Genomic DNA, 26043 nt, shown 5'->3' with positions numbered 1-26043 from the left:
GAAATGTCTGACCGAAGCACCGGTGCTTGCGTATGCTGATCCCGAACAACCATACGTTCTGCATGTGGATGCCAGTCTCAATGGACTGGGTGCCGTCCTGCACCAGAAGCACCCCGAGGGTCTTCGGCCTGTCGCCTACATCAGTCGCAGTCTGACCCCCAGTGAACAGAGGTACCCTGTCCACAAGTTGGAGTTTCTGGCTCTCAAGTGGGCTATCACCGAGAAGCTCCACGATTACCTGTACGGTGTTGCCTTCGAGGTAAGGACGGATAACAATCCCCTCACATACGTCAACACCTCGGCCAAATTGGACGCCGCCGGACACCGCTGGCTGGCCGCCCTAAGCAACTACCGTTTCTCTATGAAGTATAAGCCGGGACCTTTGAATATAGGGGCTGATGCTCTATCCAGACGGCCCAGGTTAAGTGCTATTCCGGACGATGAGGAATGGGAGGAACTCCCCGGACCCGGAGTACGAGCTATGTGTAGTATGGCCGCCATCGTCCACGACCAAGTGGCCTTTTCAGAATTAAGAGTGGCCGACTCATTGGGATGCCGGTCGCAGGCTGTCCCAGCCACCTACTGCGATCCAAAGGGGATGAACATCACGCATGACAAGGTGTTACGGTGGAAAGATCTGGTAGACTATCAAATACGAGATTCTGTTGTCAGTATCATCTGACAAGCCATTGCCCAGAGGAATCCAACCCTTCTGAAGCGTGCCCCAAATGACTTAGTGGCTGTGCTCATGCGGGAATGGGAAAAATTCGAAATAGACAATGGCTTACTATATCGGGTGGTGCAATACCACAACCACCCGGATAGGCGACAACTAGTTCTCCCTAAGAACTTACAATACCTGGTGTTGAGGTCCCTACATGATGATCATGGACATCTTGGGATAGAAAAGACCTTTGGGTTGGTCAGAGATCGCTTTTTCTGGCCCAATATGCGAGAGGCCGTTGAACGTCACTGTCGCCGCTGTACTAGGTGTATACAGCGCAAGACCCTGCCTACCCGAGCCGCCCCCATGGGCCATCTAAAAAGTTCTGGTCCCATGGACCTCGTGTGTATGGACTTTCTGTGTATTGAGCCTGATAGCCGAGGAATATGCAACGTGCTGGTCATCACAGACCATTACACTCGGTATGCTCAAGCCTTCCCTACTAAAGACCAGAAAGCTATCACCGTGGCGAAGATATTATGGGAAAAGTACTTTGTACATTACGGCCTTCCCAACCGCCTTCACTCTGACCAAGGACGGGATTTCGAGAGTACATTGATCAGGGAACTGCTCAAAATGCTGAACATTGCCAAATCCCGAACGACCCCTTATCACCCCGAAGGAGATGCACTACCCGAACGTTTTAATCGGACCTTACTAGATATGCTCGGAACACTACAGAGTGCTCAGAAATCGGAGTGGAGTCGACACGTGGAGGCCTTGGTGCATGCGTACAATTGCACCAGACACGAGTCAACTGGATTCTCCCCATACTTCCTCATGTTTGGGCGAGAGGCGAGATTACCAGTGGATGTGCGTCTTAGAGTCTCAACGGATGGGATACATAATGCTACCCATTTCAAATATGTGCAACGACTCAAAGACAGCTTGCAGCAGGCGTACCAGCAGGCAGAGAAATCCACCACTAAGCTAAATGCTGACAATAAGAGGCGATACGACCATAAGGTCAGATATCGGGAACTTCGGCCAGGAGATACTGTGTTGCTTCGGAACTTGGGCGTACCAGGCAAACACAAATTGGCCGATCGATGGAGAGACGGAGTGTGTGAAATAGAATCTCAGATGTCTGGCCTCCCGGTCTATCGCATCAAAGACACTGACGGCCGGGTAAAGGTATGGCACCGCAATCATCTTCTCCCCATTCCAAAAGTGGAAGATGAAGAGACAGAGATACTGGCTACACCGCTCAACGGTGAGCCCGACTTATCAGAGCTGGGTCAAGAGACTGTCAATAACGAGACCCACTCTGAAACTCCTGAAGATCCTATGGAAGGACCCTCTCAAAGGGAATGCTCCACAGAAGGGGCATCTCCCGGAGGAGCTACGGGTAAAGGGCCCCGTAGGCCAACGCCTACTAAGGTGGCACCAACAGGCCAACCTTTGGATCCACAGAGCCCGAGCTTTGTGCCTAACAGAGACTGTGCAGAGACATTTCTCCCCTCAAGGGAAGAGGCTGAGCCTCAGGACTGTGCTTATTACTCCCCCGAGGGAGTTGCAGAAGAACAACTCCGATGGAGCCAAAGAATCAGGTACCCTCCAACTCGGGTAACCTATGATCAGATGGGGGCACCCCATTATGAGGCTCAGCAGTGCTCTCGGAGCAAGATCCAATCTGTGAGTGTGATGCTCACCGAATTGTGCAATATCGTGTAGCGTCATGCATGTGCTAAGTTATATTCTCAAATGCATTTTCATTATATAATTTCTGTATATAGTTACATTGAGTTGTGTCCCAAGCGAGGACGTTCAGGATTTTACCAGGGGGAGGATGTAGCCAGGTCACCCCTCTTACCCTGGCGACCCCCTCCTGGTTGCGCAGCATGGTCACGTGCACCGCCGAAGATAGCGACGGCTGCTTCCGAGGGTGGGGGCCGGAGCAGGGAGCCGCGCGTCTTCCCCTGCTTATGGCCAGTTGCCGGGGACGCGATCGGGCCGTTGCTAAGGCCGCGGTCAAGTCGCTAGGGTCCCCGCGGCTGGTGATTAGGGTGCCGCCATTCCACAGCACTCGCGCATGCGCAGGAAAGGCACTGGAGGCAGTGAGGGTCGCGCGAGTGCCGGAGCAGATAGGGAACAGTCAGGCAGCCCTAGGGAGCTCGCGCCTGCGCAGAAGGGAGCTAACAAAAGCCCGCGAAGCACTAGCCTACCAGGGAATGCTCTTGAAGAGGACTACAAGTCCCATGAGCCCCAGCAGCACCCCACGTGACGCCAGGGAGCCAATAGGGCTGAAGAATCTCCCTGGAGAGGAGATTGATACATTTCGCGGGCAGAGAGCACATTGGCAGTTGGTGACTGGAGCAGCTACGGGAAGGAGGTAGGGTGCAGGAGTCAGTGACTCTCTGCACTAGGCCAGCAATCCCCTAGGCCCCAGATAGCCCTGAGTCATCCTAGCTGAGTATTGTAGGGACAGGCCCTAGGGTAGGGACTCTGCCCCATTATCCATTTATTAGTTAGTGAGTAAAGCATATTGATCGTTGCCAAAAGGGAGCTGGACTATCTCCACGGAGACCAAGCTAGCAGTGACTGTGGCCTGCTGGTAGCAGACAGACCCTAGCCAAGGTATAGACGGTGCAGAGCTGCGGTGATATTATCCACGCCGGAATTCACCCCACGCGTAGGAGGATATCCCGGCGACTCAACCCCAGTGGTATAGCAGCGCCCGTGGCTGGAGCCCGGGCAGGTAACCCACAAACTCACGTGCACCAACAAGGCCTATCACCATAGTGGCTGCGCAGTCACACACACACATTGGTATATGACTTGGGAGTGCGAGACATTGGGTTGGGGTTACTGGACACTGGGTGGGATCACTCTTTGGAAGGTTAGCGTCCGCCGTGACGCATAAGGTTAGCGTCCGCCGTGACGCATAAGGTTAGCGTCCGCCGTGACGCATAAGGTTAGCGTCCGCCGTGACGCATAGGTTAGCGTCCAGCGAGACGCCGTAGTCAGGTTGCCCTTAGCGAGGGACACCTGTTGTTATGTGTTGATGTTATATGTCTTCTATGCATGTTAGTAAAGGTATTAGTCATTATCAATTCCGTTGTATGTGGTAATTGATTGTCCTGCGAGGAACCACTCCCCCTCTGGTGGGAGCCATCGCAGGTGGAGGCGCTGCACCTATTGTAAGTGGTTGTCCATAGTATTGTAATTGCCCCAGGTTCCCCGTGGCGGAAGCTCAGCCCTCCTGTGAGCCAACAGGTAACGCACCACACACACCTATGGTAACACCGTATGTTCCTTGCACCCACATCAGATCTGCGATTGGGGGGGGAATAACCGTTACACTTGTTTTTTTAGTTAAACCCTTTGGCCAAAGCGTCGTAAGCCTGCATACCAACGTCAAGGTAAACTAAAAATGCAGGTCCTAACACTAAAACTGTGAACCCTTCCTGTAATAAAAAACCAAGTAATTATTATTATTATTCAAGTATCTAAACTTTATACTCATTACCATATATGTTTTGTCAATTTGATGTAGCATTGGGCACCCCTGTCTTCTGTTGTACGTATACATTTGCCACGCTCAGTAGCACTCATTTTGGCATAAATATATATTCAGGATGTGGTGGATGTAGGAGTTTCAGCTATCTGGGAATGTGTGTTAATCAATTTCTGACTGGTAACAGTCTATGGAGGTTAGGTGGCACCTCCCCCCAGAGCTCGCCCCTCCCCACCTTTTTAACTTGGGAGGTTCTGGGAACTTGCTGAATGGACAGGACTCACTGCAGTTCCTTCCCCTCATACAGAGGTAACTGGAAGGGTTCACAGTTTTAGTGTTAGGACCTGCATTTTTGGTTTACCTTGACGTTGGTATGCAGGCTTACGACGCTTTGGCCAAAGGGTTTAACTAAAAAACCAAGTAATTACTATTATTATTCAAGTATTTAAACTTTATACTCATTACCATATATGTTTTGTCAGTTTGATGTAGCATTGGGCACCCCTGTCTTCTGTTGTACATATATAATAAAGGACACTGCCTATATAATAAGGGGCACTGCCTATATAATAAGTGACTGCCTATATAAGTGTAAGGAATCTGGGAACACGTCCTTTGCGACGTGTTCCCTCCTTACCTAGTGCTGCTGCCTCTGCTCCACTCACCACTCATGCGCGCAACCCCGCTCTAATTATAGAGCGCGCGCGCACCCACAGCTCTTTAGCCCCTGCCACAGAGCTTGGCTCCGCCCCCCGGACGCACAGCGCTGCTCTCGCGTGCGGCGCGCGTATGTGACAACGTGCAACGATCCCCAGCTGCGTGTCAAGCATCATTTGTGCCTCTTGTCTCCTGCAGCCTATCCCAGCTTCCGCTGGGGCCGCGCCTCCGCTCCATCCCCTGTCTATCTGCCTATATATACCCTGTTCCTGCTCTCAGTCAGTGCTCAGCATAATTCGGTGTAGCCTCTCTGCTTCCTACAGTTGTGCCTTGCCTTGTTCCAGTCTTCAGATTAACCTCTTGTGTACCGACCTGGCTTGTAAGTGAACCCCTCTGGATATTGACCACGGCTTACCCTCGACTACGGCGACTTCTCCAACCACTGATCATGACTAAACGGACTTGGACTATCCTACCATCTATAATCCCAGACCACGGCTAACGGACTTCTACGATTCTACTCTCTCCAATCCCAGGACATGCAAGTATACAGATTAACCCTCTCTCCAACCCAGACCCGGCAACGCTAGACAATCCGCCTTCCAGGCACGCTTCCGCTGCTGTGGGTGCGTGGCTTTGTACCTTCCCACCTCAGTACCGGGGTCTTGCATTGTTTGTGGGTAGCGCGAGCGTTACAATAAGAATGGACACTGCCTATATAATAAGTGAGACTGCCTATATAATAAGTGGCCCTGACTATATAATAAGGGACACTGCCTATATAATAAGTGATACATGAGGAACTCAGAATGGTGTCCCTGGTCAAAGTTTTGATTATCCAGCTGCCCCCTTGGATTCGTGCTTGTTGCGTGTTTGCCCCGCTGGTATCCCTTTGGAGGATTCCCTTGTGGGCTTCTCCGGTGTCTGACGTCACCTCTGGTTGGACCTGCGTCATTTCCGGTGATGCTTACTGGCGTCACTTCTGGTTTTCGCTATGGAGCACTTGCAAGCCAACAGCGATCCGTCCTCTGTCCTCTATCAGTCATTCTCAACGCGTTTCACAGCTTAGCGCTGCTTCCTCAGGAGAATGTACCTTTCCCAGTCTTTCTACCTTTATATAGCCCTAATGGTTAATTAATTCCACATTTGCTACCAGCAATCAACAATAAAGTGCATATTTGAAAGTGCTTGTTCTACATACTATAAACAATTGAACATATACTTTAATACACAATATTGTATATAAAATGAATAAAACACAATATCAAAATACTAACATAAATGGATAATCACTAGACAAGATATAATAGATATATCCAATTTTCATGACTATTCATATAGAGATGCAGAGGTTTGTATCAGCTCTAGCTTACACATCACTGACTTATGAGACACATTATACTCAATGTAGAAGTACACAGTAAACCCCCAACTACGCAGGAGAAAAGAAACAGAGAGACAACATATCAGTTAGTACAATACAATATTTAGGTATCAATGCATGTAACAGATAAGAGAAATTAATATTTCACACTGACTCTGTATATTACACCATTTTACCTCAACAAAGATCAAAAGTACATGGGAGTATATAATTCAGCTATATTTCTGTGGTATTAATCCTTTTAAGTTCTGGAAATTTTTAAAATGTAAAATTCCAGTATCTAATTTGTTACTTCAATATGTATACAGTAAAAAAATTATATAAATATTTTTAAATTATTTAAAAAAAAGGTATCAATTAAAAATTCACATTTAATCCATATGGTGTAATTTTTTTCAGTTTGTGGATCCAAAACATCTCTCTTTTACTGAGATCCAAACTCCTGTCCCTGCCCTTCCAATGTTGGGGGATCTGTTCTATTCCCTTGTATTTTAATCCCAATGGGTCAGAATTGTGGGGCAGTGCAAAGTGTTTAGACACATTACGTGTGACTACGCCCCTCTGAATATTACTCAAATGTTCAAGGATGTGCGTCCTTAATGGTCTTATAGTTTTTCCCATGTATGCAGCCCACATGGGCATTCTAGTGGGTAGATAACATAGCCCGACCTACAATTTATAAATGTCTCCATTTTATACGTATCTTTTTTCACATTGGATTTAAAGAAATTCTTTTCCATTGATTTATATTTACAAGCTGTGCAGGATGTGCCTCCATGAAATCCCTTTGTTCTTTTTAACCAACCTAGTTCTTGTTTGATCTTTCTTAAAGCAATATGTGCTATTTTATTCTTTATCTTGCAAGCTTTTTTTTAAATGACGTTGGGTCTATCCGGAATCTCTTCCCTTAATATAGGATCATTAAGCAATAAATGCCAATGTTTTTGGATAATTTTCTTTATTTTATTTGCTTCTCTATTATAATCTGTAAGGAATGAGACACTGAAAACTTTCTTTAATTCTCTTTCTGGGGCCCTTTCCTCCCTTGATTGTAAGAGATTTTTTTCTCTCAAGGTTTTTAGTCTTCTCCATTGAATTGTTAAAGAGTTTCTCATTATAATCCTTTTCCACCTCTCATTCCCCCCCCCCCCCCCACACACACACTTCCACCTCTCATTCCCCCTCCTCTTCCACCTCATTCCCCACACACTTCCACCTCTCATTCCCCCCCCCACACTTCCACCTCTCATTCCCCCCCCTCTTCCACCTCATTCCCCACACACTTCCACCTCTCATTCCCCCCCCCACACTTCCACCTCTCATTCCCCCCCCCTCTTCCACCTCATTCCCCACACACTTCCACCTCTCAATCCCCCCCTCCTCCACCTCATTCCCCACACACTTCCACCTCTCATCTCCCCCCCCCCACTTCCACCTCTCATCCCCCCCCCCTCTTCCACCTCATTCCCCACACACTTCCACCTCTCATTCCCCCCCTCTTCCACCTCATTCCCCACACACTTCCACCTCATTCCCCCCCCACACTTCCACCTCATTCCCCCCCTCTTCCACCCCATTTCCCACACACTTCCACCTCTCATTCCCCACTCCCCACACTTCCACCTCTCATTCCACCCCACTTCCACCTCTCATCCCCCCCTCTTCCACCTCATTCCCCACACACTTCCACCTCTCATTCCCCCCCACACTTCCACCTCTCATTCCCCCCCCCCCTCTTCCATCTCATTCCCCACACACTTCCACCTCTCATCCCCCCCCCCACTTCCAACTCTCATTCCCCCCCCTCTTCCACCTCATTCCCCACACACTTCCACCTCTGATTCCCCCCCCCCCCACACTTCCACCTCTCAGTCCCCCCCTCTTCCACCTCATTCCCCACACACTTCCACCTCTCATTCCCCCCCCCCACTTCCACCTCTGATTCCCCCCCCCCACACTTCCACCTCTCATTCCCCCCCTCTTCCACCTCTCATTCCCCCCCTCTTCCACCTCTCATTCCCCCCCTCTTCCACCTCTCATTCCCCACACACTTCCACCTCTCATTCCCCCCCCCCCCACTTCCACCTCTCATTCCCCCCCACACTTCCACCTCTCATTCCCCCCCCACACTTCCACCTCTCATTCCCCCCCCACACTTCCACCTCTCATTCCCCCCCTCTTCCACCTCACTCTCCCTCCCCCCCTTCCACCTCTCCACCCCCCTTCCACCTCTCCCCCCCCTTCCACCTCTCCCCCCCCTTTCACCTCACTCTCTCTCTCCCCCCCTTTCACCTCTCCACCCCCCTTCCACCTCTCCCCCCCCTTCCACCTCTCCCCCCCCTTTCACCTCACTCTCTCTCTCCCCCCCTTTCACCTCACTCTCTCTCCCCCCCCTTTCACCTCACTCTCTCTCCCCCCTCTTTCACCTCACTCTCTCCCCCCCCTTTCACCTCACTCTCTCTCACCCCCCTTTCACCTCACTCTCTCTCCCCCCCCCTTTCACCTCACTCTCTCTCCCCCCCTTTCACCTCACTCTCTCCCCCCCCCCTTTCACCTCACTCTCTCCCCCCCCTTTCACCTCACTCTCTCCCCCCCCCTTTCACCTCACTCTCTCCCCCCCCTTTCACCTCACTCTCCCCCCCCCTTTCACCTCACTCTCCCCCCCCCTTTCACCTCACTCTCCCCCCCCCCTTTCACCTCACTCTCTCCCTCCTTTCCAACTATCTCGCTCAGCCTATACTGCCTCTCTCTCCCCATTGGTCAGAGGAGGGTCATGTGACCCTGCTCTGCGCTTGAAAGTCAAATGTAACTGTCTCCCCAAGCACCAAGCTTTGGAGACCGTACGTGCCCGCGCGCCATGTAAGCGGGGACGTGATGATAAAGATTACAAGAAGTAAACTTGGCAAGCACCTAGCGGGTGTGTCAGATACATTCAAAGTAAAACCCAAATACACATTATTAGATGGGACAGTACCAGCTCTGACCAGCAAATGTAAATGGTAAAGCAAACACCGTAGATCAAAGTAAAAAAGCATGAGACATTGCTGTAAATAAAGTGTAAAGGGAATTGGTCATGTGTTTGTTTGTTTTCCCGTGGGGAATGTATCCGCGCAATCATTTACAAATGACCTGTACCCTTCATATTACTCCCTTAACTTGAACTTACCTTCGAAAGGGTTAATTAAAAGCACAGGGTAGCAGGTTGTTCAGCACTGCAGTAGTTAATTAAGCAGCAGAAAGTCTCGGAGCGGCACATCTTCCAGTTACCCGGCATTCATGACATCACCCCATTAAGATCCCTTTTGTGGCATTCATGACATCACCCCCATTAAGATCCATTTTGTGGCATTCATGACATCACCCCCATTAAGATCCCTTTTTTGGCATTCATGACATCACCCCCATTAAGATCCCTTTTGTCCAGGCTGATGGCTTCAGCTCTGTATCTGTACATAAAGTGTCTTGGGGCAAAGCAGTTACTTCAAGTGAATTAATCTTTATTTGCACGTTCAATGTGTGTTAACAAATTCAACATACAAGAAGGCGTTACAGAGTATAAGTTAGCATACAGCACTATGCAATGTCACACAGTATAAACTGAAAGGCTTTTTATTTATTTTTGTATCTTTTTTTCTGTATTTGACACACAAAAAAAAAAACAGAACTGTCGAGGTTATGTAACTATAGGAGAAACCATGGATGGCCCCTTCCACTGTGAACAGACCAGCAAGGCACTGCGTTGTGTGGCATTGTGTAGCATTGTGTAGCAGACCTCACAAGCAGGGAGGGGATTCTATCTGCAATTAGATCTTGAAGTGTTTTTTTTTTTCATTTTTTTTTTTTGCGTCACCTTTTACAAAACTTTTCACACTTTATACCAAGATTCTTACTTTTACTTCTGCTACAGCCCTCCTGAGAGATCTGCTGGTATTTATTTTGCTATTATTGTGGGGGATAATGGTGATACTGAATGATGATTACATGCTTATATTATTTCTGAGGAAATAAAGATGAACTCTAAATGTGTTGCGTAGTAGTTAGCACATTTTGGAGGGACTGCTCGTTTTAACGGGATTCAGTAGAGGATTATCTGCAATACACTAAGAAAGATTCAGCATTTGCTCATTTTAAAGAACTCGTGTATCAGCACAAATCTTCTCTCTTCCTTATTATTCCTCAGGAGTATTCTCCAGACTGGAATAAATTCATGTCAACACGATAAGCCAAGCTTGGTCTTTCTCCCTGGAGCCTTTCCCTTAACAACTGGGAAGCTTTTTTTTGGCCTCCTGCAGAAGGGGCCAGTGAGAATGTGGCACATTCACAGAACAGAAACAAAGAAATCCCCCAGCATGTTGGAATAAACTGTACAGAACCTTCTAGAAAGTGCTCATAAAGAGCAAAGCTTTGTGCGGGAAATGGGGAATCAGAGGGTGTGTTAGGATTTGTGGTTTATTGGGGTGTGTGTTAGGATTGGTAGTTTATGGGTGTGTGTGTGTGTGTGTTAGGATTGGTGGTTTATGGGGGGGGGGTTGTTAGGATTGGTGGTTTATGGGGGCGGGGGAGTGTTAGGGGGGATAAGGAGCTCCTTAATGGCATCATCAAAATTCTGTAGCATTCAGCTATTGAAAATCTGTCCCATCATTGTTAGACCATGTGACTGCGTAATGCTAAAGACCCCAACAGTAGGATAAATGAATGAATGACCAGATACTTGTAGGGGGGACCCCTAAACATAAACTTGATAGAAGACAGGTACTGGTTAGCAGTCCCGGATGGTAAGCTCACTAATAAGTGACGCTGTTGTTAACAATAACACCAGGAAGATTGAGCATAATAACACCCTATAACGTACCAATTGTCTAAATAAAGTCCTGAACAGGAAAACATACAGCAAGCGATTGACTCACTCTGAGTGCTGCACAGTCCATGTGATCCAAAGGTGAGGGGTCCCCAGGTGTGCTTCCGTCCAAGGGGTAATCATTGTTAGAGACCTTTAACTGCTCTGAGTTTCTGTAACGTTTCAGACGTGATGTGTGACCACATGTTTCATTGGGTAAGGGCCGATCATGTTTATATAGAATGATCTTTGCTGGGAAAAGTGGTACAAAGTGGTACAAAGCAAAGTGAGTGAGTGTGAGTGAGTCTGCCTTTCCGAGTGAGTGAGAATGGGATGTCTATTGGGTCACTGAGCAATGCAAACTCTCATATCTATTGGAGACTGATCTCTGTGTCATTACTAGAATTGCACTAATCTGTGTACAGTACAGTAGGAGATTAATGTGCACTATTCTGTGATACTCATCACTAGGGTTATAGTGCACATTCGTACATGTCACAGATAACTAGGGCTGTGGTGTGTTCATGTGTAGTGATTATTGCAAGGCCTGGCAGTGTGCTCGCTATCCTGTGACACTGATCACATATTGCTCACTGACACTATCATTGTTAAGGTGTACTGTAACTCAGTGGCACAGTCCGCTCTCCAGGGACTGATACGCCTCCTAGAAGAATCCCTATCTATGTCACTGCAAGAAGGATTACACCTTCTATTGCTCCAGCATTCAGTAAAGATCCTGGTAAAGAGACAAAAGATTCAGCTAGAACAGCTCCGTGACATGTACTGTACCAGCTACTACACAAGCAGCACATTGCTGGACCATCAAGAGCCAAACAGGTTGAAATCCAAGCAACGGTTACATTTCAGAGACACGAATACATGACAGAAAAGTCGTTTCATAGCCAGTGGCATTCACAATAGTGAACTGATCAAATCAAGATTGTAAAGTGAAAAGAAAATACCCCAAACAAGTGAGAAGAAATTAAAAGAAAATGTATTCTTTAGAGCATCCAAAAGAAAGAACTCCACAAGAAGATCAGGAGACCCCCGGGTTCTGTCTCAGAGACAGGCGTCACTCTTGTGGGAAAACGCTGCATATTGTTTTCAATACAAACATTTATTAAACCGATGGGTCTCAAATGCAGGTAACCATGCGCCCCTGGGAAATAATTGCACGTCTCCTACAAGTCATTCTTTCGTGCCTGATGCGCTGGTACAGCTTCTTGGCTCCAATTGTACAACTTGTTCCCGCCTGTTAAAGTTTTCACATTGTAACTGCAGATTTTAAACCTCTCTTGAGCCATCTTTTATATTAAAAGGGAGGCCTATAGGTTTTTCTAAGAAGTCATGTAATCCTTTGTAAAAATGCAGAAGGCTGACCCCCAGATACATGAAATACAGAAGGAAAACATGCTAATAAATAAAACCCCAGGAGGGAAGAGAAGATAAAATTGGGAAAACACCATTAAGATGAAGCATCAAAACTCATACCAACTGATAAAGTCTTGAAATGACAAGCGAGCACCAAAGTGCATCAAAACACGACCCTGTAAGCACTTTCAGAGGTCTCTCCAAGAGACGTCAGCTAGAGCAACGTCACCAAGCTTGGGCGCCACCACTGGGGGAAGGCGGAGAATGCTAGGAGTCATTTAAAGACTGCTAAGCTGTAAAGTTCTCAACTGCAAAAGAGCAACAAATGATGTTTGACCCAGTTTTGTACTAGCCGCCGTCATTAAATAACACCCTTGATTCTGAAGACTAACCTGCTCGCTCTGGGGTAATCTAGGCATGTTGGCATGCTGTAGACACAGTGCATATAAATGTTACATAAAGTGGTTAGGGCACCCACAGGTGAGGAGCAAAACAAGAGGAGTCCACTTAAGAATTTGCTGTTGTACTCACTGTAGACAAGGAACAGTGAAAGTAAAGACTCAAAACCTCTTCTGCAATAAAGCAGCCCTGGTAGTCTCTCTAGGCACCCACAGTACTTTGCAGAATGCCTCGAAGAGTTAATGGGATCAGTAATGTGCACCTGACATGCACAGGGCTTTCACGGAGACCGGCCATAGGTTCAAAATAGAAACACCTTCGGTTGCGTAAAAAAAAAAAAAACAGTCTGTCCTAAACATGCAATAACGTGGTTATACTCCTGTATACGAATACATATCAATAGAGTTGTGTTATCTTACGGTTTAGTTAGTAAATGTTTAGAATTATAGTGTCCTGCAAAATGTCGTAAGAATCGACTGCCTAAGAAAGATTCGATCTACCACTAAAACGAGGTTAACTCCTTCAGTATCGGGCGGACCTTTAATCCAGTGGTTTAAAGGCGCCTCCGTCACTGGAGAGGTTATACAAGGTTAAACAAAAAGGACATTTCTTGCCCCTTTGGCTCCAGTCCTGTCAACACCAGCTTGACCTGTGTTCATCCCTTCCACCCCTCCAGTCTTCCCTCGACCTTCACCACAAGTGACAACTAGTACTCACTCAGGCTGTGCCACATGGCGATCAGCTTCCTAGGGTTCTCGCAGACCTCCCGCCAGTGTTCAATGCCATTGGCGGTGATGCTATGCGCCCCTAAAATTAGCCGGCCCACAACCTGGTTCTTGGTGGTGCGGTCGAAGTTGATAACAAGAAACTCGATGCTGATGTCGGGCAGAAGGTCCGTGGGGATGTCGTAGATGAAGGACTCATTGAAGACGGGGTTTAGTGTGCACTTCTTGACGTGAGTCTTCTTCTTGGCGATGCGCTTCCTGCCATGATAGACATTCACCTTGACATACGGGTCTGTCAGGGAAAAACAGAAACTCCCAAATAAATCAATCCAAGAAACTTTAATACATTTAGGCTTAGATATACTAAACAGTGTTAGATCATAGCTGATCTCAAGGTCTATTCACTTAGTGTAGTATAAGGTTCAGCTGCATTTAGTAAATCTGACCCTTGGGTCAGAGGGTGGATGTGGAAAGCTTGTTTGGGACCCCTTGGGTTCCCTACTTGTAGAATGTGATAGGACACCAATAATAATGTCTATAATGTCCCATTGTTTTTCAGAATGATGTTCTTGTGCATTCAAGCACAGCACCAGGGTTTTTAATGCTCAGCTCAAACGTCTGATTTCCATATTATTCACTACCCATCACAGAACACCAGGGCATCCTATTCTTTTCACACAAAGCCCAGCCCCCCTCCCCAGGGAGCTGGGGTGCATTTCTATACGCCAAGTATCTTGCTAAAGGCTCCAACTCTTTGTACTGATATTTTGTTTTATACACCTTCGTTATTTGAGGGTTTTTATGTATTACACATCTTGACGGATGCAAATACATACTACAGGACTTCTTGGTATGTGACCCTGTTAGTGTAACCATTCTACTCACACATGGCTTTATAAAGCAGAAATGATGGGAGGCCCAGCTGAAATCTCGCTTCCGTCGGGACGGTGGGATATTAATAGTCTGGGGTAGTAATATGTAATAAGCCAATTCTTTACCCAGTACCTGGATGCTGAGCTGTGGTCACACAGGGTGCTGCAGAGATGGTTCTACTTTTGGCACAGTTCACTAAAGTTGGGTATCTTTAGTTCTTAAACGAAATTCACTTGTAAAGCCGTTAATATTTGATAATGGCTATTACACATAAGTGAACACACCACGATGACTACAGGTCACACCCAGAGTGCTCCAGAATAGATTGTTCAGTGATCGTTACAATCAAACTAATTGATTAATTGAAGTATAAGAAATATGAAAATATTGCATTTCTGGTATGCTTTATACTGTATTAAATACATGTAATGCCTATAGCAGCAGTGCCTGCTGTGCTTTTATTATGTATTATGCTGTATGCCGGAGGTAACCCCTCTCAAGTATGCAGGTTAGGAGGCTGGGGAAATAGCTGCTACCTGAGAAGTCAGTGATATCCATCCTCGGCAGGTGTTTGGCTTTCAGCACTACCACGGTCATCCTCTGTGCCACTGGTTGATACGAGAGCGATACCTGCAGCTCCCCGCGGCTGATGCATTTCTGTGGAAGGGGAGAGCATTAGGAGTTGTATCCCGTGCAGAAGAGTCTCGTGGCTGTGTGGGCTAGTCCCAGGCATGTACACATTAAACCACAACTAAAGACCTTGTAGTGCGAGGGGACCCAATGCACAGGGGATTGTCATTAATATTACAGTATGTTTTGTGTTCATTACATTCAATGCTGGGATTCCACATAGTATTTTATTCCCTTCATTGGTGAAGATGCATGAGAGACATTGCTTGGTGCATTATAGAAACACATCTGTGATATCTTCCAGGCCGCTCTACAACTGAAGGGGATAAGGAGCCTGTAAGAGATGTGTTCAGAGGTACGCAATGGAGACTGGTTTAAGGTGAAATTAAAATAAGGCTTTATTGCCTGTTTCCCTTAAGTAGCACAGCAAACATATGAAAACAACAAAAACAACAAACACCTATCCCTGTGTAAGGGCTAACTTACTTCCCCAGTCCCTGTCTGCAGGGCTGGAGGGATAATCCCATTACCACCATATTCCCCAAAGTCTCAAGAGATACCTTAAAGCAGGTGGCCCTTCATGACAGTCTCTAGTAGGTTCCTGGGTCCCCTGTGTCCAGGAATATAGGTCTCTGGGTGTCTTTATCTCAGCACCCCTTTGTGCTCAAGACAGTGTCTGTGCAGGCTTCTCTGCTTTCCTGGGTCAGCTCACCAAATGTGAGCTAAGGAAATCTGTCTGTTCTTTCTTGGTTCAGCCCCCAATTGTGAGACTAAGGAATCCTCCCTTCCTGTCTCAGAACAGACTATTTCTCAGAGAGCTGTGATTAGGCAGCTGGAGCTGGTTGGTTGCACACCAGAAATTAACCAGCACACTGCTGGATTAGAGGCAAGTTGCTTTAACAGAGATAAGTCCCTGTTACAGAGCCATTAATAGTTGTAGACTGTTGATATATACTCTTGCTTGGGGACAAATCCCTTTATTGCCTGAGGGCCAAACAACGCATTATAAAGCATGACTAGTTAACCAAAAGCATATATGCCCAACATACAGTATATACATCCATATTATATACTATACTATGGTGCACATTGCCATGAATAGAGAGCATGGCACATAACACAGGACCGAGGGTTGCCATAAAGCTCCCTATTGTTCTTGTTTTGTTCCCGCGCTCCATGCCGGGAGCTCGTTATTCTGTGATTCTCTAATTAGCTGATTCTTGGCACTGCCAGATGGCTCTGGGCTGACTGAAAGGACAGGCTTCATGTGAAGGAAATTAATTTGGTGGAAAGAGATCAAATACCTGCCAAGCAAGAAGAAAGTCATCGGCCCATGCAGACATTGTGTTTTCTTGGCCAAAGCTAGTCCTGATTATCAGGGACATATCATAAGACAATAACAAAGTAACTTAGAGAGTGAAGGGGAAAGGCCTGTAGAGTCTGGGGGTAAGAGAAGCAGAAAATCCCTAACACCACAGGGTGACATGTTAACCAAGGCACAGAAAATAAATCATCACCCATTGAACCTCCCCAGTGCAGGTTGACAGAGACAGATTAGACAGTGTCCCATCATGTTTATCCTGGGGGGGCACTAGGGACTAGGACGACACCCGACCACCCCTAAGGAGACCTTCAACCTGAGAGATTCAACCGAACATTACTGAATATGATGGGGACCCTATATACCAGAGAAAGGGGAAAAGTAAGTCAACATGTACATGACTACAACTGTACCTATAATGAAACCACAGGGTACTCCCCATACTACCTTATGTTCGGACGTGAAACTTGGTTGCCTGTGGATCTGTTCTTCAATGTGTCTCCTAATGGGACATCGTCCATGACATATATGCAGTATGTACAGAGGCTCAAGGAGCAGCTACGCAAAGCCTATAGACTCGCTACTGAAGCGTCTCACTCTGCCAACAGGGAACAAAGGCCGCTATGATAAACGAGTGTAGGGCCAAGAAATACATGTGCGAGACAGGGTCCTCATACAGAATTTAGGAATATCCTGCAAGCACAAAATTGCTAATTTATGAAAACCAGAACCCTATGTTATAACTGAAAAGCTGTGTGAACTACCCGTGAATAAAGTAAAGCCTGAAAAGTGACATGGGTCCTTTAAAATGCTCCATCGGAAGCATCTGCTGCCACTTAGACATTTTGTCCCCTACTCATTAGAGACACCTAGGCGAAGAAACAGGCTAAACAGAAGTCAGGGTCAGCCCTGTAATCCACCTGTTGCCATTGCAGATGAGGAAGGTGGTGAAGGAGGCTGAAGAGGAGTATGGAAGTGAGAGACTGTTAGGCCACTTATCTAACATTATGGACTCCGGTGACTGAGTCTCCAGAAGGCCCCCCCTCAAATACAGTGCACATTACCACAGGACCCCCCCGTCTACTGCCAGAACTGAGCAGTCCCGGGAAGTAGTGTACCAAAACGAGGGAACCTATGGTGCGTGATCCATGTGATCCCTGCAAGTGTGGTACCTCGTGGTGTACCAATGACACATTATGTGGAAATAGAGAAGAGTACGTGAGGAAGAGAGAAAGCGGCCCTGTTCTGAGGAGCCAGGTGAGTGATTCAGCACGGAGGCAGAGCCTGGCTAGTCTGGCAGAACAGCATGTACCTGGGATAATATATACAATCCAGGAGGGTACATCTCCAGATGAATGGGAACACGTGAAAGCTGGGGTTTTGTAGCGGCGAGTAAACCAATTAGAAACGCCTCTACAACACGTCAGTGCCACTTTCAACATACACGGCTACTGCCATTCTTTGCAAAGTACTAGGCCTGCAACTATTAACACACTTACACCTCTACATGAGCTCCAACACTGTGTCGGCACCAACAGTGGCCCATTAGTTAGGACATGGGCGGAGTAAGAGACACTGTGAAACAATTGCGCAGCAGGGAGCATTGATATTATTTCTGTAGTTTTGCCATAAGCATTGTTGATGGTCCTCCGATTCTGAGGGCCACTGTATGTGATTTCTGTGTTCTCTACTTATAAAGTACTGTTATTTATAAGTTACGTGTCTCGCTGCGTTCTCTGATCGCAGCCCAGCTCTTCACCGGCTGAATATCCTCTTACAGGTATGGTGGAGGTGTACTCAGGCCCCTTCCCAAGTATATACATATTGATACATCTAGGGAAATAAAGGAGGAGTTACATAGATATATATATAGAGCGGAGGCTTCTTAGATGGAGGTGAAAGTTTACAGAGTTGAGCCCCACTGTATGATGGACCAGGGACAGTATTCCCCATGCCAGTTTTTAGTAGTTCTGAGTCATTAAGTGTAATGTGGAGGGGAGGCAGCAGAGGGTGGCACACTGGGTGGTGAGGGTGCGCTGCAGAGACAAGCCATATCTGTAACTGGTCAGAAACAATAGATTTGGATGCTTTGTATAGCGGCTCCATCCCAGGCTGATACCTTTCAATGGATCATCTTCATTGATGAAAAAGCATGTACAGAGATTTCCAAACCTCCCAGGTCTTGTGTGAATTTATACTGGGTGAGTGTATAACAGTGTCCCCATGAGATATCTGAATCAGAGTGTTAGATTCTGAAAAATACAAGCAATCTGACTACCTTTCATCATGGAGGAATAGAGGAAATAAACGAGTTTCTGTATATCATTGTTACCCACTTATTGTTTATTCTCTCACATTTCAAAGTCATCTCCAGTCTAAGTTCTTTCAAAACTAAAGCTGTCTCACAATGTAATGTGGTCTGTAACTGTTACATACGCCTAAAAGATAAAATATGTTAAACTGTTCATGCAATGTCTTTATACATAGTGTATAAACCTGTTCATTTAATGTAACTATGTATTTTAAACCCTATATTTGTTATCATAACTCTGTGCCCAGGACATACTTGAAAACGAGAGGTAACTCTCACTGTATTACTCCCTGGTAACACATTTTATACATAAAATAAATAACATTTGCTGAATGCTGGTGGCTCTGGATGGATTTGAACCTATGATTTCTTGTATTCAGTGTTATGCTTTACTCATTAAGCCCAGCCATTTATCCTCAGATAGATACTGCTGCACCTCTATGGAGTTGGGTCCAGCAGAATAATACCTGTGTGTGTCTCCTGCATGGTTCTGAGAGCAGCAAATACAACACAGAACAACCCTCGCTGGCAGAAAGGAAATGACCCATGAGATACTGACACTGATCCAGAGAGACACGGCCACTCTACAAGCACCCAGAGGGGCACGGCTACCCTAAAAGCACCCAGAGGGACACGGCCACACTGCAAGCACCCAGAGGGACACGGCCACCCTAAAAGCACCCAGAGGGACACTACCACCCTGCAAGCACCAAGAGGGACGCGGCCACCCTGCAAGCACCCAGAGAGACACGGCCACTCTACAAGCACCCAGAGGGGCACGGCCACCCTAAAAGCACCCAGAGGGACGCGGCCACCCTACAAGCACCCAGAGGGACGCGGCCACACTGCAAGCACCCAGAGGGACACGGCCACACTGCAAGCACCCAGAGGGACGCGGCCACCCTACAAGCACCCAGAGGGACGCGGCCACCCTACAAGCACCCAGAGGGACGCGGCCACCCTACAAGCACCCAGAGGGACGCGGCCACCCTACAAGCACCCAGAGGGACACGGCCACACTGCAAGCACCCAGAGGGACACGGCCACACTGCAAGCACCCAGAGGGACACACCACACCTATCGGGGGATATTTTGCTGAGACGACCAGACACCATCCATACAGGACACTACCCTCTGAGGGCAAGAACTCACATTAGGCCGTGTGAGTTTTATGTATATTGAGACTCCATTATATGAGTCTGCATTAACCCACTTCAGTCTGCGTTGAGGGAGAATCACCACACAAGCCCGTGTGAGTCACTGAATCCATATATTTATGTATTCTTTGATTAGATAGTGGAAAAACACCATCAACCCTTCCAGCGTATCCTCCTTCCACACCTATCCCTCCCCCACCCCCCCACCCATCCCCCACACATGTGGATATGATGCACTAATATTGTGTTTTATTCCCCTTTTTTATTAGTTTTTTATTCTATTTAACTCCATCCGGTTCCATCAATATCGTGAGGTCCATGAGGTTTGCGCTGACCATCTTTACACCACCACTGCCACGCTAAGAAGGACACGGGGTTACCTTCTTCAAGGTAAAGCAGCAACCACAAAATCATCAAAAAAAAGGGCCAGTATATATTTCTATATACTTTTTTACATCACAAACACAACTTCATATTCATATTTTTATTTTTAATAGAGTTAAGGCGTTGTAACTTTTGTTAGCCACACAATCTAGGGAGCGCCCCAGTCCAAACATCCTCCAGCAGAATAATACCTGTGTGTGTCTCCTGCATGGTTCTGAGAGCAGCAAATACAACACAGAACAACCCTCGCTGGCAGAAAGGAAATGACCCATGAGATACTGACACTGATCCAGAGAGACACGGCCACCCTACAAGCACCCAGAGGGACACGGCCACCCTACAAGCACCCAGAGGGACGCGGCCACACTGCAAGCACCCAGAGGGACGCGGCCACCCTACAAGCACCCAGAGGGACGCGGCCACCCTAAAATCACCCAGAGGGACGCGGCCACCCTACAAGCACCCAGAGGGACGCGGCCACACTGCAAGCACCCAGAGGGACACGGCCACACTGCAAGCACCCAGAGGGACGCGCCACCCTACAAGCACCCAGAGGGACACGGCCACACTGCAAGCACCCAGAGGGACACGGCCACCCTGCAAGCACCCAGAAGGACACGACCACCCTGCAAGCACCCAGAGGGACACGGCCACACTGCAAGCACCCAGTAGGACACGGCCACACTGCAAGCACCCAGAGGGACACGGCCACACTGCAAGCACCCAGTGGGACACGACCACCCTGCAAGCACCCAGAGGGACGCAGCCACACTGCAAGCACCCAGAGGGACACGGCCACACTGCAAGCACCCAATGGGACACGGCCACACTGCAAGCACCCAGTGGGACACGGCCACCCTACAAGCACCCAGAGGGACACGGCCACACTGCAAGCACCCAGAGGGACGCGGCCACACTGCAAGCACACAGAGGGATACGGCCACCCTACAAGCACCCAGAGAACACGACCACCCTGCAAGCACCCAGAGGGACACGACCACCCTGCAAGCACCCAGAGGGACACGGCCACACTGCAAGCACCCAGTGGGACACCGCCACCCTACAAGCACCCAGAGGGACGCGGCCATCCTACAAGCACCCAGAGGGACGCGGCCACCCTGCAAGCACCCAGTGGGACACGGCCACCCTACAAGCACCCAGAGGGACGCGGCCATCCTACAAGCACCCAGAGGGACACGACCACCCTACAAGCACCCAGAGGGACGCGGCCACCCTACAAGCACCCAGAGGGACGCGGCCACCCTACAAGCACCCAGAGGGACGCGGCCACACTGCAAGCACCCAGAGGGACACGGCCACACTGCAAGCACCCAGAGGGACGCGGCCACCCTACAAGCACCCAGAGGGACACGGCCACACTGCAAGCACCCAGAGGGACACGGCCACCCTGCAAGCACCCAGAAGGACACGACCACCCTGCAAGCACCCAGAGGGACACGGCCACACTGCAAGCACCCAGTAGGACACGGCCACACTGCAAGCACCCAGAGGGACACGGCCACACTGCAAGCACCCAGTGGGACACGACCACCCTGCAAGCACCCAGAGGGACGCGGCCACACTGCAAGCACCCAGAGGGACACGGCCACACTGCAAGCACCAAGAGGGACACGGCCACACTGCAAGCACCCAGAGGGACACGGCCACACTGCAAGCACCCAATGGGACACGGCCACACTGCAAGCACCCAGTGGGACACGGCCACCCTACAAGCACCCAGAGGGACACGGCCACACTGCAAGCACCCAGAGGGACGCGGCCACACTGCAAGCACACAGAGGGATACGGCCACCCTACAAGCACCCAGAGAACACGACCACCCTACAAGCACCCAGAGGGACACGGCCACCCTGCAAGCACCCAGTGGGACGCGGCCACCCTGCAAGCACCCAGTGGGACACGGCCACCCTACAAGCACCCAGAGGGACGCGGCCATCCTACAAGCACCCAGAGGGACACGACCACCCTACAAGCACCCAGAGGGACGCGGCCACCCTACAAGCACCCAGTGGGAGGCGACCACCCTGCAAGCACCCAGTGGGACGCGACCACCCTGCAAGCACCCAGAGGGACACGGCTACCCTGCAAGTACCCAGAGGGGCACGGCCACCCTACAAGCACCCAGAGGGACGCGGCCATCCTATAAGCACCCAGAGGGACGCGGCCACCCTACAAGCACCCAGAGGGACGCGGCCACCCTACAATCACCCAGAGGGACGCGGCCACACTGCAAGCACCCAGAGGGACGCGGCCACACTGCAAGCACCCAGAGGGACGCGGCCACACTGCAAGCACCCAGAGGGACACGGCCACACTGCAAGCACCCAGAGGGACGCGGCCACACTGCAAGCACCCAGAGGGACGCGGCCACCCTACAAGCACCCAGAGGGACACGGCCATCCTACAAGCACCCAGAGGGACACGGCCACCCTACAAGCACCCAGAGGGACGCGGCCACACTGCAAATATCCAGAGGGACACGGCCATCCTACAAGCACCCAGAGGGACACGACCACCCTACAAGCACCCAGAGGGACACGGCCACCCTACAAGTACCCAGAGGGACACGGCCACACTGCAAGCACCCAGAGGGACGCGGCCACACTGCAAGCACCCAGAGGGACTCGGCCACACTGCAAGCACCCAGAGGGACACGACCACCCTACAAGCACCCAGAGGGACACGGCCACCCTACAAGCACCCAGAGGGACACGGCCACACTGCAAGCACCCAGTGGGACACGGCCATCCTACAAGCACCCAGAGGGACACGGCCACCCTACAAGCACCCAGAGGGACACGGCGACACTGCAAGCACCCAGAGGGACACGGCCACACTGCAAGCACCCAGTGGGACACGGCCACCCTACAAGCACCCAGAGGGACGCGGCCACACTGCAAACATCCAGAGGGACTCTGCAAGCACCCAGAGGGACGCGGCCACACTGCAAGCACCCAGAGGGACGCGGCCACCCTACAAGCACCCAGTGGGACGCGGCCACCCTACAAGCACCCAGAGGGACGCGGCCATCCTACAAGCACCCAGAGGGACACGACCACCCTACAAGCACCCAGAGGGACACGGCCACCCTACAAGTACCCAGAGGGACACGGCCACACTGCAAGCACCCAGAGGGACGCGGCCACACTGCAAGCACCCAGAGGGACTCGGCCACACTGCAAGCACCCAGAGGGACACGACCACCCTACAAGCACCCAGAGGGACACGGCCATCCTACAAGCACCCAGAGGGACACGGCCACACTGCAAGCACCCAGAGGGACACGGCCACACTGCAAGCACCCAGTGGGACACGGCCATCCTACAAGCACCCAGAGGGACACGGCCACCCTACAAGCACCCAGAGGGACACGGCCACACTGCAAGCACCCAGAGGGACACGGCCACACTGCAAGCACCCAGTGGGACACGGCCACCCTACAAGCACCCAGAGGGACGCGGCCACACTGCAAACATCCAGAGGGACGCGGCCACACTGCAAGCACCCAGAGGGACACGACCACCCTACAAGCACCCAGAGGGACACGGCCACACTGCAAGCACCCAGAGGGACGCGGCCACCCTACAAGCACCCAGTGGGACGCGGCCACACTGCAAGCACCCAGAGGGACACGGCCACCCTACAAGCACCCAGAGGGACACGGCCACCCTATAAGCACCCAGAGGGACACGGCCACCCTACAAGCACCCAGAGGGACACGGCCACACTGCAAGCACCCAGTGGGACACGGCCATCCTACAAGCACCCAGAGGGACACGGCCACCCTACAAGCACCCAGAGGGACACGGCCACACTGCAAGCACCCAGAGGGACACGGCCACACTGCAAGCACCCAGTGGGACACGGCCACCCTACAAGCACCCAGAGGGACGCGGCCACACTGCAAACATCCAGAGGGACACTGCAAGCACCCAGAGGGACGCGGCCACACTGCAAGCACCCAGAGGGACACGGCCACCCTACAAGCACCCAGTGGGACACGGCCATCCTACAAGCACCCAGAGGGACGCGGCCACCCTACAAGCACCCAGAGGGACGTGGCCACCCTACAAGCACCCAGAGGGACACGGCCACCCTACAAGCACCCAGAGGGACACGGCCACCCTACAAGCACCCAGAGGGACGTGGCCACCCTACAAGCACCCAGAGGGACGCGGCCACACCGCAAGCACCCAGAGGGACGCGGCCACACCGCAAGCACCCAGAGGGACACGGCCACCCTACAAGCACCCAGAGGGACACGGCCACCCTATAAGCACCCAGAGGGACACGGCCACCCTACAAGCAAGCACCCAGGGGGACACGGCCACACTGCAAGCACCCAGTGGGACACGGCCACCCTACAAGCACCCAGAGGGACGCGGCCACACTGCAAACATCCAGAGGGACACGGCCATCCTACAAGCACCCAGAGGGACACGACCACCCTACAAGCACCCAGAGGGACACGGCCACCCTACAAGCACCCAGAGGGACGCGGCCACACTGCAAGCACCCAGAGGGACTCGGCCACACTGCAAGCACCCAGAGGGACACGACCACCCTACAAGCACCCAGAGGGACACGGCCATCCTACAAGCACCCAGAGGGACACGGCCACACTGCAAGCACCCAGAGGGACACGGCCACACTGCAAGCACCCAGAGGGACGCGGCCACCCTACAAGCACCCAGTGGGACACGGCCATCCTACAAGCACCCAGAGGGACACGGCCACACTGCAAGCACCCAGAGGGACGCGGCCACACTGCAAGCACCCAGTGGGACACGGCCACACTGCAAGCACCCAGAGGGACACGGCCACACTGCAAGCACCCAGAGGGACACGGCCACACTGCAAGCACCCAGAGGGACACAGCCACACTGCAAGCACCCAGAGGGACGCGGCCACACTGCAAGCATCCAGTGGGACACGGCCACACTGCAAGCACCCAGAGGGACACGGCCACACTGCAAGCACCCAGAGGGACGCGGCCACACTGCAAGCACCCAGAGGGACGCGGCCACACTGCAAGCACCCAGAGGGACGCGGCCACACTGCAAGCACCCAGAGGGACGCAGCCACACTGCAAGCACCCAGAGGGACGCGGCCACCCTACAAGCACCCAGAGGGACGCGGCCACCCTACAAGCACCCAGAGGGACACGGCCACACTGCAAGCACCCAGTGGGACACGGCCATCCTACAAGCACCCAGAGGGACACGGCCACACTGCAAGCACCCAGAGGGACGCGGCCACACTGCAAGCACCCAGTGGGACACGGCCACACTGCAAGCACCCAGAGGGACACGGCCACACTGCAAGCACCCAGAGGGACACGGCCACACTGCAAGCACCCAGAGGGACACAGCCACACTGCAAGCACCCAGAGGGACGCGGCCACACTGCAAGCATCCAGTGGGACACGGCCACACTGCAAGCACCCAGAGGGACACAGCCACACTGCAAGCACCCAGAGGGACGCGGCCACACTGCAAGCATCCAGTGGGACACGGCCACACTGCAAGCACCCAGAGGGACACGGCCACACTGCAAGCACCCAGAGGGACACAGCCACACTGCAAGCACCCAGAGGGACACGGCCACACTGCAAGCACCCAGAGGGACGCGGCCACACTGCAAGCACCCAGTGGGACACGGCCATCCTACAAGCACCCAGAGGGACGCGGCCACACTGCAAGCACCCAGAGGGACGCGGCCACACTGCAAGCACCCAGAGGGACACGGCCACCCTACAAGCACCCAGTGGGACACGGCCACACTGCAAACAC

At 50.9% G+C, this 26043-nt stretch overlaps 1 protein-coding gene across 3 annotated transcripts in view; it reads right to left on the bottom strand.

The window, feature by feature from the left end:
* Window positions 1–9698: 9698 nt before the first annotated feature.
* Window positions 9699–26043, bottom strand: part of SYT11 (synaptotagmin 11) — a 33013-nt gene continuing 16668 nt past the window's right edge. For 2 of the 3 annotated variants that reach the window (XM_075608157.1, XM_075608159.1), the window contains exons 3-4: window positions 14961–15084; window positions 9699–13846 (exon numbers count right to left, since the gene is read on the bottom strand). In XM_075608157.1, coding sequence (XP_075464272.1) covers window positions 13536–13846; window positions 14961–15084 — 435 coding nt within the window. In that variant the 3' untranslated portion in view covers window positions 9699–13535. The remainder of the gene's footprint in view (window positions 13847–14960; window positions 15085–26043) is intronic. The other variant, XM_075608158.1, reaches the window with a different exon arrangement.

The sequence above is a fragment of the Ascaphus truei genome, chromosome 7 (genome assembly GCF_040206685.1).
Source record: "Ascaphus truei isolate aAscTru1 chromosome 7, aAscTru1.hap1, whole genome shotgun sequence".
Classification (NCBI taxonomy): Eukaryota; Metazoa; Chordata; class Amphibia; order Anura; family Ascaphidae; genus Ascaphus; species Ascaphus truei.
The sequence above is the reverse complement of the archived record's forward strand: the minus strand, read 5'-3'. Positions and strand labels throughout refer to the sequence as shown.